General features: G+C 32.4%; 8 protein-coding genes across 8 annotated transcripts; 5 read left to right on the top strand and 3 right to left on the bottom strand.

The window, feature by feature from the left end:
• Window positions 1-193: 193 nt before the first annotated feature.
• Window positions 194-796, top strand: TCA17 (Tca17p; the record flags this gene model as incomplete). The annotated part of the gene is made up of 2 exons (XM_019183313.1): window positions 194-235; window positions 293-796. 2 exons carry the CDS (start codon window positions 194-196, stop codon window positions 794-796), a joined length of 546 nt encoding a protein of 181 aa, XP_019038758.1.
• A 79-nt stretch (window positions 797-875) lies between these two features.
• IES6 (Ies6p) lies at window positions 876-1,250 on the bottom strand (the record flags this gene model as incomplete). Its single annotated transcript, XM_019181696.1, has 1 exon — window positions 876-1,250. One exon carries the CDS (start codon window positions 1,248-1,250, stop codon window positions 876-878), a length of 375 nt encoding a protein of 124 aa, XP_019038759.1.
• Window positions 1,251-1,903: 653 nt separating this feature from the next.
• On the top strand, window positions 1,904-3,004 carry WICANDRAFT_29852 (low specificity L-threonine aldolase; the record flags this gene model as incomplete). The annotated part of the gene is made up of 1 exon (XM_019181659.1): window positions 1,904-3,004. One exon carries the CDS (start codon window positions 1,904-1,906, stop codon window positions 3,002-3,004), a length of 1,101 nt encoding a protein of 366 aa, XP_019038760.1.
• A 1,278-nt stretch (window positions 3,005-4,282) lies between these two features.
• Window positions 4,283-5,635, top strand: ANP1 (Anp1p; the record flags this gene model as incomplete). Its single annotated transcript, XM_019185580.1, has 1 exon — window positions 4,283-5,635. One exon carries the CDS (start codon window positions 4,283-4,285, stop codon window positions 5,633-5,635), a length of 1,353 nt encoding a protein of 450 aa, XP_019038761.1.
• Window positions 5,636-5,827: 192 nt separating this feature from the next.
• GTA1 (Gta1p) lies at window positions 5,828-9,408 on the bottom strand. Its single transcript, XM_019180423.1, has one exon. It carries the CDS (start codon window positions 9,261-9,263, stop codon window positions 5,889-5,891), a length of 3,375 nt encoding a protein of 1,124 aa, XP_019038762.1. The 5' UTR covers window positions 9,264-9,408; the 3' UTR covers window positions 5,828-5,888.
• Window positions 9,409-9,625: 217 nt separating this feature from the next.
• Window positions 9,626-10,729, top strand: WICANDRAFT_29651 (low specificity L-threonine aldolase; the record flags this gene model as incomplete). The annotated part of the gene is made up of 1 exon (XM_019181634.1): window positions 9,626-10,729. The coding sequence occupies one exon, from the start codon at window positions 9,626-9,628 to the stop codon at window positions 10,727-10,729; it is 1,104 nt and encodes a 367-aa protein (XP_019038763.1).
• A 180-nt stretch (window positions 10,730-10,909) lies between these two features.
• Window positions 10,910-12,247, top strand: QRI1 (UDP-N-acetylglucosamine diphosphorylase; the record flags this gene model as incomplete). Its single annotated transcript, XM_019185581.1, has 1 exon — window positions 10,910-12,247. One exon carries the CDS (start codon window positions 10,910-10,912, stop codon window positions 12,245-12,247), a length of 1,338 nt encoding a protein of 445 aa, XP_019038764.1.
• A 99-nt stretch (window positions 12,248-12,346) lies between these two features.
• Window positions 12,347-14,467, bottom strand: WICANDRAFT_78206 (uncharacterized protein; the record flags this gene model as incomplete). Its single annotated transcript, XM_019184682.1, has 1 exon — window positions 12,347-14,467. One exon carries the CDS (start codon window positions 14,465-14,467, stop codon window positions 12,347-12,349), a length of 2,121 nt encoding a protein of 706 aa, XP_019038765.1.
• Between the last annotated feature and the right edge of the window lie 244 nt (window positions 14,468-14,711).

Below are 14,711 nucleotides of genomic sequence, written 5' to 3' on the forward strand. Positions count from 1 at the left end.
TCATGAGCTTCTCGAAAGTAATCTGCAGATCTGCCATTCTCAGAGTGTCACTATATCTTCTTTGGGACTATTTCTGTTTTGGGATATTTTCGTCTGTTTTATTTTCGTTTTTGTGGATTTGGAATTTTATGAATTATAACAAAACTTTAAACATTTCAAAGTGGATTCTTTTGGCTGGTGAGATCTTATTAAAATGCCTAAACATATTTTCTTTGTCTCGTTGATATCGAGAGATGTGAGTTTCCCCAGCGATTTCCAACGAATCGATGTTTGAGTACTAACGTGTTGAAAGAACCGTCCATTACATATACAATCTTTGACACCTTTCCAAGGTGAAGAATCAATAATAAGTGAAAGAGTAGATGATCAAACAAAACCAGTAGTGGAAGGAGATGCTAAATCTCAAAAATCTGGAGAAACACATACCCTTGTTGATGAATTGAGTGAGAATGAAATACTCAAATATCAATTTTTATCAAATATGGCTTTAGATATATTTTTATCACCATTCTTTGAAGGTGAACAAGGTATACCCGTGTTGCTGTTTATTCAAGATGGTATAAATATATATGGATATGAAACCAATACTGGATTGAAAATATTAATTGGATCCTCATCAGAAATTGATGAATCATTTGGATTCATTTTCAAGAAACTTCATAGATTATATTTGAACTTGATTGTTAATCCGTTTCAAAGCAATGACTTGTCACAACTAACGATCAATGAGGAAAAGACGACGCTGAAAGTGAATCAAATCATTGATGAATGGGACAAGAAATACAATACAGAGTAATTTGAAAAAACACATCATTAATTAATGTACATTATTATTTTATTTATTCGTAACATTCATAACCTAATCCAAGACCCATCTATTTCAACACAACATTTGCATTTCTCAATTCCAAATATTGCTGATCAACACCAGGTGCCATATTTTTAACAATTGAATATATTTCACCATTATAGTATCTTAATCCACTTGATGGAGATTTGTAATTACCTTTTAACCCTGTTATGTCACAATATTTTTTGGTTGGTTTGACAGATGGTGGACTATCAATTGAGAAGTAATTTACAGAATCTTTTTTTAGTTTCTCTTCATTTGCCTTTAAATATTTTTGTTCGTCAATCATTAATTGTTTTGTCGCCTTAACCCTTCTCACTGGATGCTTGTAATTGGGATTTTTGAAAAGAAATGGGCCAGCATTGGAGTCTGCAACCTGCTGAATGTCTACTTCAGTCATAATTGAAGTAATCTGATTCCCTTTGCAAGATAGTTTATACTCAAGTTTGTGTGTTCTTTCAAGGTTTGAATCACCAGAAATTCGCGATTGAACCAAGTTCCGGCTTACTTCCACGTGATATTTGCCCTCGACAATACTTTAGACCACTAGACCCGCCTTCAAATTTTCTAGTCCCATTCATCAGCCAATCGGAAGTCTCCTTCGCAAAGGAAAGAGCAATGCGAGACCCAGTATGCTTCGAGTCTAGGCCCCTGTCTAGTTCTGGTGTAGCGTAAAATTTCCCTATCTAGCAGCGACCGTTTGATGAGCTCTTCTTGAGCTTAAAACAATACATAAACGAACCGAAAAAGAACGTGCAAAGACGTTTTAATCAGCTTAATCTCATTATAATCGTATTCATTCGTCTTTACCATCACTTCTTCTCCATGAACTCCCCCTGTAGTCTGTGGATTCCACAAAAGAGCCGTTTTCTATTACGGCAACAACACAAACAAAAACAAAAGAAAAAAAAATTTCAACGTTCAAAATGACAAAAGTTTTGGAAAACTATGAAAAACTTGAACCTGATGACACATTTATAACTTTCTGTTCATCTTTTACACTCAAGTGCTTTAACAAAAGATATACAAACAATGACAAACTCAGAACCTGCTATGCAACCTTACAAGTCTGCAAAGAATGACTTTAGAAGTGATACCTTCACAACTCCAACTGAATCTATGGTCAAAGCGGCCTTAACAGCTTCAATTGGTGATTCAGTCTATAATGAAGATGTTGATACAATTGCCTTAGAATTGAAAGTTGCTAAATTAGCTGGTAAACCTGCTGGTCTTTACTGTGTTTCCGGTACTTTATCAAATCAAATTGCCATTAGAACACATCTTTTCCAACCACCTTATTCAATCTTGTGTGATTATAGAGCTCATGTTTATACTCATGAAGCTGCTGGTTTAGCAATGTTATCAAACGCTATGGTTACTCCAGTTAGACCTGCTAATGGTGATTATTTAACTTTGGAAGATATTAAACAAAATATTGTTCCAGAAGATGGTGATATTCATGGTGCTCCAACTAAATTAATTTCAATGGAAAACACTTTACATGGTATTATTACTCCAGTTGAAGAATTATTAAGAATTAAACAATTTTGTGTTGAAAATGGTTATAAATTACATTGTGATGGTGCAAGAATTTGGAATGCTAGTGTTGAAGCTAATGTTCCATTGTCAAAATATGGTGAAATTTTTGATTCTATTAGTATTTGTCTTTCAAAATCTATTGGTGCTCCAATGGGTTCAGTTTTAGTTGGTGAAAAACCTTTTATTAAGAAAGCTAATCATTTCAAAAAACAATGTGGTGGTGGTATCAGACAAAGTGGTATGATGGCTAAAATGGCTATGGTTGCAATTGATGAAACTTTACCATTATTGAAATCAAGTCATGAAAAGGCTAAAAAATTAGGTGATTTCTGTATTGAAAATGGTATTATTTTAGAATCACCAGTTGATACAAATTTCGTCTTTATTGATTTGAAAGCTAACCATATTAAAGATGATGATTTAATCAAATATGGTAAAATCCATGGTGTCCAATTGATGGGTGGTAGAATTGCATTCCATTATCAAATTGATGATGAAGCTTTAGAAAATGTTAAAAAAGCTGTTTACGATGCTCATCAAAACTCTAAAAAGAACCCATACTATCATGATGGTCCTTACAAGATGTATCGTTCACCAACTCCTGTTAAATATTAAGGGAGTATAAATAAGGGTAATATTTAAAATGGCATTTGAGGTACGATAATGGATATTTAATGAATTATAAGCATTTTTTTTTAATGTTTTTTGAGATTTTTTTTTTGATACGGGAGAATTAATATAGCATCAAAAGGTTTAAGTTTGGCATATTATACATATAGAATAATATCAGGGATATTTAGTTAATTATTGGTTTTGATATTTGCATTAGAAGGTTTTGTTTTTAAATTGCATGGAACTGTTGTTATGAGTTATACACAAGGTGGATTGAAAATTAGTATTCAAGGTGTATACAATGATACAGCATCTCATTCGCTTAGAATGACTTTAAAGGAACAATCCCTGATTATAATATGAAGTTTGCATACAAAGTTTGAAATCTTTTTGATCTCTTTCTCTTTACACTTTTTTTTCTTTTTTTTGACTTTTTTTTGGGCTATGGATCATAATATACAAGATTCTTCAATACTGGATATGTAGTTGATCATTTCATATACTCTTATTCCCTGAATAATAGGAATTCTAAAGATTCTTTATTAACGAGTGTCCCATAACATTTTTATCACGTGCCAACTGCCCAATTCGGTTTACTTCCCCTTTCAGTCATTTCCTCGCTTTTTCATTTTTTTTTTATATTTTTTTTTAGCTGGCGAAATGAAATTTTGGCGATGCATTTCCACAACAATAAACAAAAAAACCAAAATAACGTCAACAAACCTCAAAAACGGGTTCTTCTTTTTGGTTTTTAAGCTAGAGCTGTTGGTACACACGTCAGAACAGTGTCATTGAACTCGCTGCTTAACTTCTGCTGGTGCGTTTCTGGCTGATTCATAGTTTTAGTTGGTTGGTTTTTTTTAGATCAAAGGAAAGGAAGAAAAAAATTGCTGGATCAATTTTGACCAAAACAAGCTAAGCGAAAAAGAGAAAGGACTTTGATTTTTTTTTTTGAGCTCAGTTATTGGTGGCTGCTATTCCATTCATTCATTTAGATTAAGCTCCTTCATTTCATTGAGAAGCTAGTTAATTGAACTGTGGTTGTGTTGTTGTTTGCATTTTCTTTATAATTCTCACCTTCGCGAAGGGTCTTTAATTGACGTGTTTGGTACATTTCGCCAACAAAATATCCTGTTGTTGATACAAAAAAGGTTTTATTCAGGTACTGGACAAGTTTTATTACTTTGAAATTTCACATCCTCAAAGGCTCCATTTCCATTTCCATCAATATTATATCTGCATTCCATATTTTTCATTTTTCCAAATTTAGCATATATTACAATGAATTACAAGACTCAAAATATTCAAAACCAATACATCAACCGTTTTTTGAGCATAACGAAGAACAAATATTCAATATCAATTATTGGAGTTGTGATAACATTAATCATTTTAATAAATTTCATAGTACAAGTTGTATTGGGTCAACTCTATGTTCCAAATTTTTCAAGTGTTCCATCTGTTGATTTTTTCGATTTGAAAAACTATGAAGGTTTATCAGATGGTTGGCAACATGAAGAACGTGTGTTGTTTTGTGTCCCATTGAGAGATGCTGCTGCTCATTTACCAATGTTTTTCGGTCATATGAAAAATTTAACTTATCCTCATAATTTAATTGATTTATCATTTTTAGTTTCTGATTCTTCAGATGATACAATGGAAGTTTTAAAACAAAACTTAAAAGATATTCAAACAGATTCAAATAAAGCTATGAGATTTGGAGAAATTGAAATTTTCGAAAAAGATTTTGGTCAAGTTATTGGCCAAGGTTTTAGTGATCGTCATGGTTTTGAAGCTCAAGGTCCAAGAAGAAAATTAATGGCTAGAGCAAGAAATTGGTTATGGACTGTTAGTGTTAAACCTTATCATTCCTGGGTTTATTGGAGAGATGCTGATGTGGAAACTGTTCCTCCAACTATTTTAGAAGATTTAATGCATCATGGTAAAGATGTTATTGTTCCAAATGTTTGGAGACCTCTACCTGATTGGTTGGGAAATCAACAGCCTTATGATTTGAATTCATGGCAAGAAAGTGAAGGTGGTTTACAACTGGCTAAAACACTTGGTGAAGATGCTGTTATTGTGGAAGGTTATGTTGAGTATGCAACTTGGAGACCTCATTTAGCTTATTTAAGAGATCCATATGGTGATCCAGAAGTTGAAATGGATTTAGATGGTATTGGAGGTGTTTCGATCTTGGCTAGAGCTAAAGTTTTCAAAACTGGTGCCGGATTCCCAGCTTTTTCATTTGAAAAACATGCCGAAACTGAAGCATTTGGTAAATTATGTAAAAGAATGGGCTATTCAGTTGCTGGTTTACCTCATTATGTTATATGGCATATTTATGAACCTTCTTCTGATGATTTGAAACATATGGAATGGATGGCTAAAGAAGAAGCTAGACAATTGGAAGAATCAAAATTAAAACAATTTTATGATAAAATTTGGTCTGAAGGTTTTGAAGATGTTCGTGAAGATTGGAAAAATGATCGTATAAATATTTTTAAAAACACAGATACCAACAAAATTAAGAATGTTAAAGTTGATTGGTCTGATGCTGATAATTTCCAATATAAAAGCCCGTTAGGTAAGGATAAAGATAAAGTTTTAGCCGCATTTGATCCTTCAAGTTAGATACCCCCTTTTTATATATAGAGAATAATTATGATGTCTTCAATTGACATTGAACTAGAAATCCAAGTTATATTACAACAGTTATATTAATTTCTATTTAATCATTTTGTTCATAATATTATAGTCATTTTAATAACAATGAGTTTTTGAGTTTTAAAAGAATTGTACGATGTCGATATTTTACAAGATGGTGATCGATGTATAGATCATGATAGTAGTATGCAAATTATGGTATATACATTCATTTTAATGTTCATTTTTCAATATCCTCCTCGATTATCTGTTCATCAAGATCATTTTCCTTTGGTTCACCTTTATTCTTCCCAAAAAATTTCTTAACCAGTGATTTACCATTCGATGCAGATGTATTGGTTGATTGAATTGAACCATCAGTGGCATTATAGTTTGAATCAGTATCATTATTATGGGAACTTGCAAATGATTGTTTTCTGATATTTGATGAAGAACTTTTACGATTTCTTGAAAACAGTCTCTTTGGTGTTGTTGCAGAATTGTTATTTGAACCTGGATGAAATTCTTCAATATCCGAGTCTTCAGTATTATGAGCATCAATCTTAGTTGGAGATGAAGTTCTAAATAATGTTGAATGTTGCTTTGAAGGTGATTTATTACCCAACTCGTTGGCTTGATTGTTATTACCACCAAATGGATTCATCAGGAATTTATTCTTTCTGAAAAATGATGGAGACGAACTAACATTTGATGCATTATCAGCAGATGATTTCAATGATTTTATAGAAGTTGTATTTGATGATTTGTTTGTTGCACTTAATTGGATTGGACCGCCAGTTTCCATATTCACATGATCAGACATGGCATCAGATGAGAAAGATACATTTGAACCAATGTTATTATTGTGACTCTCTTTTGTTGGTGCTGTCAAGAAATCATTATTTTGAACAGATGGACCTGGGAAAAACTTTGAAAAACTTTGTTCTTTTTCAAAACTAGTATTATTTGAATGAGCTGAATTCATACTAACATTTCTATTATGAGAATTATCACTTTCACCTGGACTTTTCCAAACAGAATCCAAGATAAATTTTGATGGAGTTGAATTTTTCTGATTTGAAACTTCTGGAGAAAATGTGAATAATGGGTTTGAACCACTATGAGCATGACTTTGAGGTGTACCAGTAATATCACCATTATTGGCATTGCTAGTAACTGCATTTTTGTTGAAAAACTTGCTATGTTGTTGTTGAGATTTTGATAATGAAGGTGCAGAAGCTGGTGGTTCGTTGGTATTATTATTCTGATTGTCATTCACATCATTATTTCTTCTACCAAAGCTGAAAACATTTGACAGTCTTCTTGGAGAAAATGAACTTATATGATTGGTATCTTTGGAAGATTGCTGAGCAACTTGGGTAGGTGGTTGTGGTTGGAATGAATTTTGTAACAATTCGTTATGGTTCCCAGAAAATACTGAATGAATATCATTATTATTTGCATTTGATGGTGAAGTTTGATTTGAAAGTAATTCAGCATTAAATGATTGAGGTGGAGATGATGGATTATCTAATGAAAATCTTGGTTGTGTAGGAATGCCAAATTCATTATGGAAAATACTCTTTGTGCTTAAATTTGCAGATGAATCATTATGGACATTACTAAATGCATTGTTCATTCCAAAATGAGAGTTTGGTCCTTGTTGGAAATGGTTCGAGTTTGAACTGTTTTCTAAAGACAAATCACCTTGAACACCTTTAACCAAGTTCATAAAATCATTATCCTCATCAATTAAATATTTTGGAAGTAAATGTTGAGCGCTAGTTTCAGCATTTGGTAAAACTTCAGAATCATCAACTTCTGGTTCAAATTCAGGTCTTTGTAATGTTCCATTGTTTGGTAATGTGGTATTAAATGCAAATCCATCTGAAGAATTCCCTTGGTTGGAACCATTTGGTATGGTGAAAGTATTCCACAAAGATGATGATGTAAATGCTGGTGGTGTTGAATTTTGAGTAACTTGATATGAGCTTAATGAAGGTGAACTTCCATTTTGAACATTATTATAATTAAATGCATTAGGAACTGCAAATGGAAAAGCATTTGGATTTGGTGGTGAAATATCCCTTTGTTGAGGTTGATGTAGACTAGATTGATTCTGTTGATGTTGTGGTATTTGTGATGCCACCAAATTTGAAGGTTGCGAATGAACACTTGGAGGTGTTGAACTATGAGAACTTGAAGGATTTAAAGCCACTTTTAAGTTGACATTTTCTCTCTTCAAAGCTTCTTTGACACCACTAATTCTTAAACAATTGTTGACTTCACGTTGTTGTTGAGCTCTCCATTCAGCTTCTAATCTTGCATCAGATTCAATTTCCTTTTGTATTTTTTGATGAACCTCAATATCTAATGATTTCAACTGTTCTAAAGTTTTTGTTCCCTCTTTATCTAAGCAGCCACCTATATCAGTGTGATCACCTAAAGTCTTGAAGATTTTAATAAATTGAGGTTTTAGTTGTTCTTTTTGCTTCTTTTTAGAATTGATTGCCTTGATATCTTCATCAATTTTGGAGATGGCATCTTGCAACTCTTTGATTTTAGACTTTTTTATAGCAATATCAGAATCAATTTCACTATGAACTCTATCTTCAGATTCAGTTAAATCATTTTTATGTTTTTCAAATTCATCAATTTTCAAATTCCAATTATTCAAATCACTCTCCATTTTTTGAATGTTTTTCCTCTTTGCAATTAAAGAGCTTTCTTGTTTAGACTTTTTCAATTCAGTCAATCTTCTTGAATCATCTAGTAGATTCATTTCAGTCTTGATTGCTTGTCTATTTGTATCTTCCAACTTCTTCCGGTCACGCAACTTGTCTCTTTCTTCAATCAATATGTACTCTTGTTCTTTGAAATCTTTCAAGGCTTGAGTCTGTTGGTTCAATATAGTGTGCAATTCTTCTTGTCCTGATTCCAAATAGTATCTTAATTCTTCAATATCATCCATTGATTTAGGATTTGGTAAAAAACTATTATTTGTGGCAGTTGATGCAGCATAAGATGCAAGACCATTGGTCTGTGGAGCGGTTGTACCATTACCGTTGACAGAGTTGACAGTATTGGAACGGGATCTTCCAGCGGCTCTTGCCTCGCCATTTGAAGTGATTGTTGATGGCGTTGTCAACTTGTGCACTGTGGAAACATCAGGATTATCAGTCAACAGTCTAAACAAATTCTCCGGATTCTCCAGCAGAATATTGTAATCTTGCAACTTCTCAGGCTTGGTCTTGATGAATATGGACTCACTTTTAGCCTTGTAACCATTTGAATTTATTGAAATCAAATCAATCTTGTATTTGGTGTTGGGGAATAAACTTGATAGACAGCATTGAGAAACATTTCCATTCAACGTTGATGCCTGTTTCCCATTCACATAAAGCACAAAGCTAACGATCTTGTGTTCCAGTAGCGGCAAGTCCCAATGGATGTGAACTTTTGAGCAAGTGATGTTGTCCACAGAGAGTTTTGATGCCTTGGGTATGTCGATGTTCAACGTTTTGATCAATTCTGGAACTGGGATCTTTGCTAGCACGTAAAGCCTGTGAGCTAGCCACAGACAAGCCAAAGAGAGCACCGTCAGTGTCCAGTACATATTCCAATTGAAACAATAATAAAAAAAACCAAGAAAACACCTAGATCAGTCTTGTTGTTGATGTTGAACCTGCTTAACCTTTTCCCAATAAACTTCACGTCAAAACAAAAAATTTCAAGCTTTCAGTTTTACTATGGGCCCTTTTTTCGGTATGCGCACTCCTAGTTTCGATTCGCGAAGTTTCGCTGAAGTGTCCGAAAGCGGTAATCTGCCGGATTTGGCTGGGGATTATAAACCTCGTCCACTTTTCACGTAGTTACAGTTCCAATTTGTAGCTTATCACCATTTAAAAAGTGTATAAAAAGAGGCCACTTGTCAGTTTGAATCCATTGCCACTTCAATAATCCTAAGGACCATCAAGAATGCCTGTCACCAAGAAATACACATCAGCTAGCAACGAGTTCAGAAGTGATACCTTCACGACTCCAACCCAATCAATGCTCAATGCTGTTTTCCAAGCATCTGTGGGGGATGCGGTTTATGACGAAGATAGCGATACTGTTGAGCTCGAAGAATACCTCGCTGAACTCACTGGTAAAGATGCTGGGCTATATTGTGTTAGTGGTACCTTAGCAAACCAAATTGGAATCAGAACCCATCTTCATCAACCCCCTTATTCAATCCTATGTGATTATAGATCACATATCTATGTCCATGAAGGTGCTGGTTTGGCAATGTTGTCAAACGCTATGGTTATCCCGGTGAAGCCTTCAAATGGCGACTACCTAACGTTGGAAGACATTAAAAAACACATTATTCCTGAAGATGGTGATATTCATGGTGCTCCAACTCAATTGATCTCATTAGAGAACACTCTACATGGTGTTGTGTTCCCATATGAAGAATTGAAAAGAATCAGAGAATTCTGTACTAAAAACGATTACAGACTACACTGTGATGGTGCAAGATTATGGAATGCTAGTATTGCTAGTGGTGTTACTTTCAAGCAATATGGTGAAATCTTTGACTCTATTAGTATTTGTCTTTCAAAATCAATTGGTGCACCAATTGGATCTGTTCTTGTTGGTGATAAAAAGTTCATTAGAAAGGCTAATCATTTCAGAAAACAAAATGGCGGTGGTATTAGACAAAGTGGGCTATTAACTAGAATGGCTAGAGTGGCTATTGATGAAAACTTACCAAAGTTGAAATCAAGTCATGATAAGGCTAGAAATTTGGCTGATTTCTTGATTGAAAATGGAATTCAATTGCAGTCACCAGTTGATACAAATTTTGTCTTTATAGATTTAGAAAAATCACCAATCAACTCTGAAATCTTTGAGGAACTGGGGGAAGAGAACGACATCAGAGTTTGGGGTGGACGTATAGCTTTCAACTATCAAACTAGTGATGAGAGCTTGGAAAAGGTTAAAAAGGTCATTTTGCAAGCTTATGAGCTCACGAAAAAACAAGGAACAAATGGTGAAGCTGGCGAAAAGACTTATCACTTTGAAAGTGATCGTTAACTAGTGTAAATTTGAATAAAATTGTGATAATATCTAATTCCAATATTTTGTATATTGTGCCTTGAATCGGTTCGCGTCACAAAACGTAAACACGGTTAAAAAAAGATCTCGAACGTCAAATTTCAAACGTGGTATTAAACCTTACACAAAACGTAATACACAACTACATCCCTATTCACCATGTCATCCGTCTTAGAAACCAAACAAGCTTTAGAAGCAAAATTATCTCCTATCGTGCAAAAAGCCATTGAGTTTTCCAAAACTGCAACAAAGGGAAGATCTTTCAAACCATTACCTGAAACTTCATCATATTCATTGATTGATTCATCTATTGAAACTAAATCAAAATGGCAAGAGATCGGTCTTGAAGCTATTTCTAAAGGTGAAGTCGGTGTGATCTTAATGGCTGGTGGTCAAGGTACAAGATTAGGCTCTTCAAAACCAAAAGGGTGTTACAATATTGGATTACCTTCAAATAAATCATTATTTCAAATTCAAGCTGAGAAATTGAGAAAAATTGAACAATTAGCAAACTCAAAATATGGTACAGATGCTAAAATCAACTGGTATATTATGACTTCTAAACCAACGAGAAATGATACTGAACAATTTTTCATTGATAACAAATATTTTGGCTTAGATTCTAATCAAGTTACTTTTTTCAATCAAGGTACATTGCCTTGTTTTGATAAAAACGGTGAAAAAATCTTGTTAGAATCTCAAGATAAACTTGCTGAATCTCCAGATGGTAATGGTGGGTTATACAAAGCCATTTATACCAATAATTTGTTGCAAGATTTCTCCAAAAAAGGTATAAAACATATTCATATGTATTGTGTTGATAATGTTTTAGTTCGTGTTGCTGATCCAACATTCATTGGATTTTCAATTGATAAAAAATTCCAATTGAGTACAAAAGTTGTTAGAAAAAGAGATGCTTCAGAATCTGTTGGTTTAATCGTTTTGGATGATGATTTACAAAGACCTGCAGTTATTGAATATAGTGAAATTGATTCAAAATTGAGTGAACAAACTGATGACAATGGCTTGTTGAGCTTTAGAGCTGCAAATATTGTTAATCATTATTATTCAGTTGAATTATTACAAAATTCAATTGAAAATTGGATTGATAATCAAGAATTTTTACCATTCCATATTGCTTATAAAAAAATCCCTTCATTAAACTCAGAAGGTGTTTTCCATAAACCAACAGAACCAAATGGTATCAAATTAGAACAGTTCATCTTTGATGTTTTCAAATCAATCGAATTATCAAAATTTGGTTGTTTAGAAGTTGAAAGATCTGAAGAATTTTCACCATTGAAAAATGGTTCAGGTGCTAAAAACGATACACCTGAAACTTCAGTGGAAAATTATTTGAAATTAGGTACAAAATGGGTTAAAGCACAAGGTGGTGAAGTTGAAGGTAAAGTTGAAGTTAATAGTTTAACTTCATATGCAGGTGAAGGTTTGGAATTTGTTAAGGGTGAATCATTCAAAGATTTACAAATTGTTTAGAAAGAATAAGTGCTAGAAATAAATATATATTTTGTATTTTTCATTAATTTGAGAGTTCTCATGACCAGCATAAGCGACCCTTTATTCTATGTTATTGTCCTATCTATTCAAAACATTTCTCAATTCATTCATTAATGGAGCACTTTCCTCCTTATCAATTTGTTGATCATTGAAATTAACCTCATCATTAACTTCTTCATTATTTTCATATTTTAACTTACTATCACCTTGAATCATTCTAGTGAAATTTAACTCCAATTTTTTTTTAAACTCTTCATTATCAAAAGTCTCTTCGCCTTCATCCTCATCCTTATCACCACCATCATTGTATGTAATAACAACACTATCATCATTTGATAACAAATTTCTATCATTGATATAATCATCATTTGTGAAAGTTTCATGAGAGGGCATTATATTCAAATAATTATCATCATAAGAAACAGCTCTTTTAGTTTTAATCTCCTCTTCCTCTTCTTCATTTTCAGTGACAGTAAGTAAAGGTAGTGTGAAACCAGTACTCAATCTTTTGTAACTATTTCTTCTCGAAGATGTTGATTTTGATCTTTGTTGTTGTTGTTGTATAGGAAGTGCTGTTGATGGTAATGAAAATCTTTTTCTTTGTTTAGCAATTTTCAACAAGTTTGAGTTTGTTTGTGATGTTGAACATTCTTTTTTATATAAATTTGATAAATTTTCTAGAATTGAACCTAATTCTTTCAAATGTGATGGATTTTTGGAATTTCTTGCAATCATTAATTGTAATTCAAACTCTTTGATTTTATTTAATAGCAAATCAATTGATGATGATGAATCATTTTGCTGGAACTCCGAATGATTTATAATTGTATTTGATACATCAATTGATTGTCTTATGGATTGATTCAATGTTTCACAAAATTGGGATATATCATTTAAATTATTGGAAACCATTATTAATTTTGATAAGAATGAAACTTTACACTCACCACCATTTTGTTTAATTTTGAAAATCTCAAAAACTTTATTTGAAAATGGTGAATGATTATTAAATTGATTTATAGTTAATAACACCACAATTAAAAATCTTCTCAAGAATTGTAATTTTTTAAATTTTGAAACAATTAAATCCACATCATCTTGATTATCATCAATCAATTTCAATGATTTCAATTCATCAATTTGAAATCCTAATCGAGTTAATTCAATGTTATAAATCCCACAATAATTTTCCAATTCAATACCATTTGTTAAAGATAATAATGATTTGAATAAATTTGTTATGGCATTAATTGATAATATTAACGAACTTGAAGATAAATCATAGATTGAATCAGGATTTTCATTATTACTAGTTGTTTGACTTTTCAGACTGGGTATATTGTTATAAATTTTCAACTCTTTAAATTTTGTTATTAATTTTTGAATTAAAGTATCAAATTTTTGGAAATTCTTAATGAATTTTTTCAATTGATTCAATATCTTATTCTGAATAATCTTTAGTTTCAATAACTTTGAATTTATTATAAATGATAAATGAATTGTTGATATCATCAAGACAAGCCGTATTTGTTGTAATGAATATTTGTATTGATTTTTTTGAAGATAACTTAAAACATTGATGATTTTCAAAATGTTTATTGTTGAAATGATTGAATTTATTTGAAAGTGTGAATTGATTTTGATTAAATGACCAAATTTTTGAAATCCCTTTTGATTCAACTCCATCAAGCTCTTCTTTTTAAACTTGGAAATTAGTATGGTTTCATCTAATAATTGAGAACTAACCAGTATGTATCTAAATTCATCCAAAAATTTCATATTTTGATAATTTTGATCATTTAATCTATCAAATAGATCCATAACAAATTCACGTAATGTAAATCTATGATGATTATCATGATGATTTTTCTTAGGAGAAATCCCCCAATCATGGAATTTATCTTCCACAAATGGAGTTAACCCATCCATTATATCCTCACCATTATCAGAAGTTGCATTGGTAGTTGATGATGTATTTATTGTAAAATCATTTATCAATGTTGGTGAGCTTATATCATTTATATTATCCATATCTTCCAAATCAATACCCCAATCCATCATCTTCCCATTTCCTTTCGACGTTCTTCTTCTAGTTGGTGAATTTTGATCTATATCATCTTGATCTTGTTGTTGTTGTTGTTGACTTATTGAAAGATACCTCTTCAAAGGGGCCAGACCTTCCCGTATGTAGTTTTCCATGGCGAGACCAGCTATACCACAATCAATAATTTATAATACTAGCAACCCTCAATCAATGGCTCATTTAAAACCTTCACCATCCAAATCAAACAATTTCAACTTGTTTTCTTTGTTTTGAAAACGGTTTCTCGCTTTTTTTTATTTGTTTACATTCTCCAAAAAAAAAAAAAAAATGAAAAACGAGTTCGCGATTCGCGAATATTAATGATTCTGTTACGGGCCACTCCATAGTAAGCATTTTCTC

The sequence above is a fragment of the Wickerhamomyces anomalus genome (assembly GCF_001661255.1).
Source record: "Wickerhamomyces anomalus NRRL Y-366-8 unplaced genomic scaffold WICANscaffold_3, whole genome shotgun sequence".
NCBI lineage: Eukaryota > Fungi > Ascomycota > Saccharomycetes > Phaffomycetales > Wickerhamomycetaceae > Hansenula > Hansenula anomala.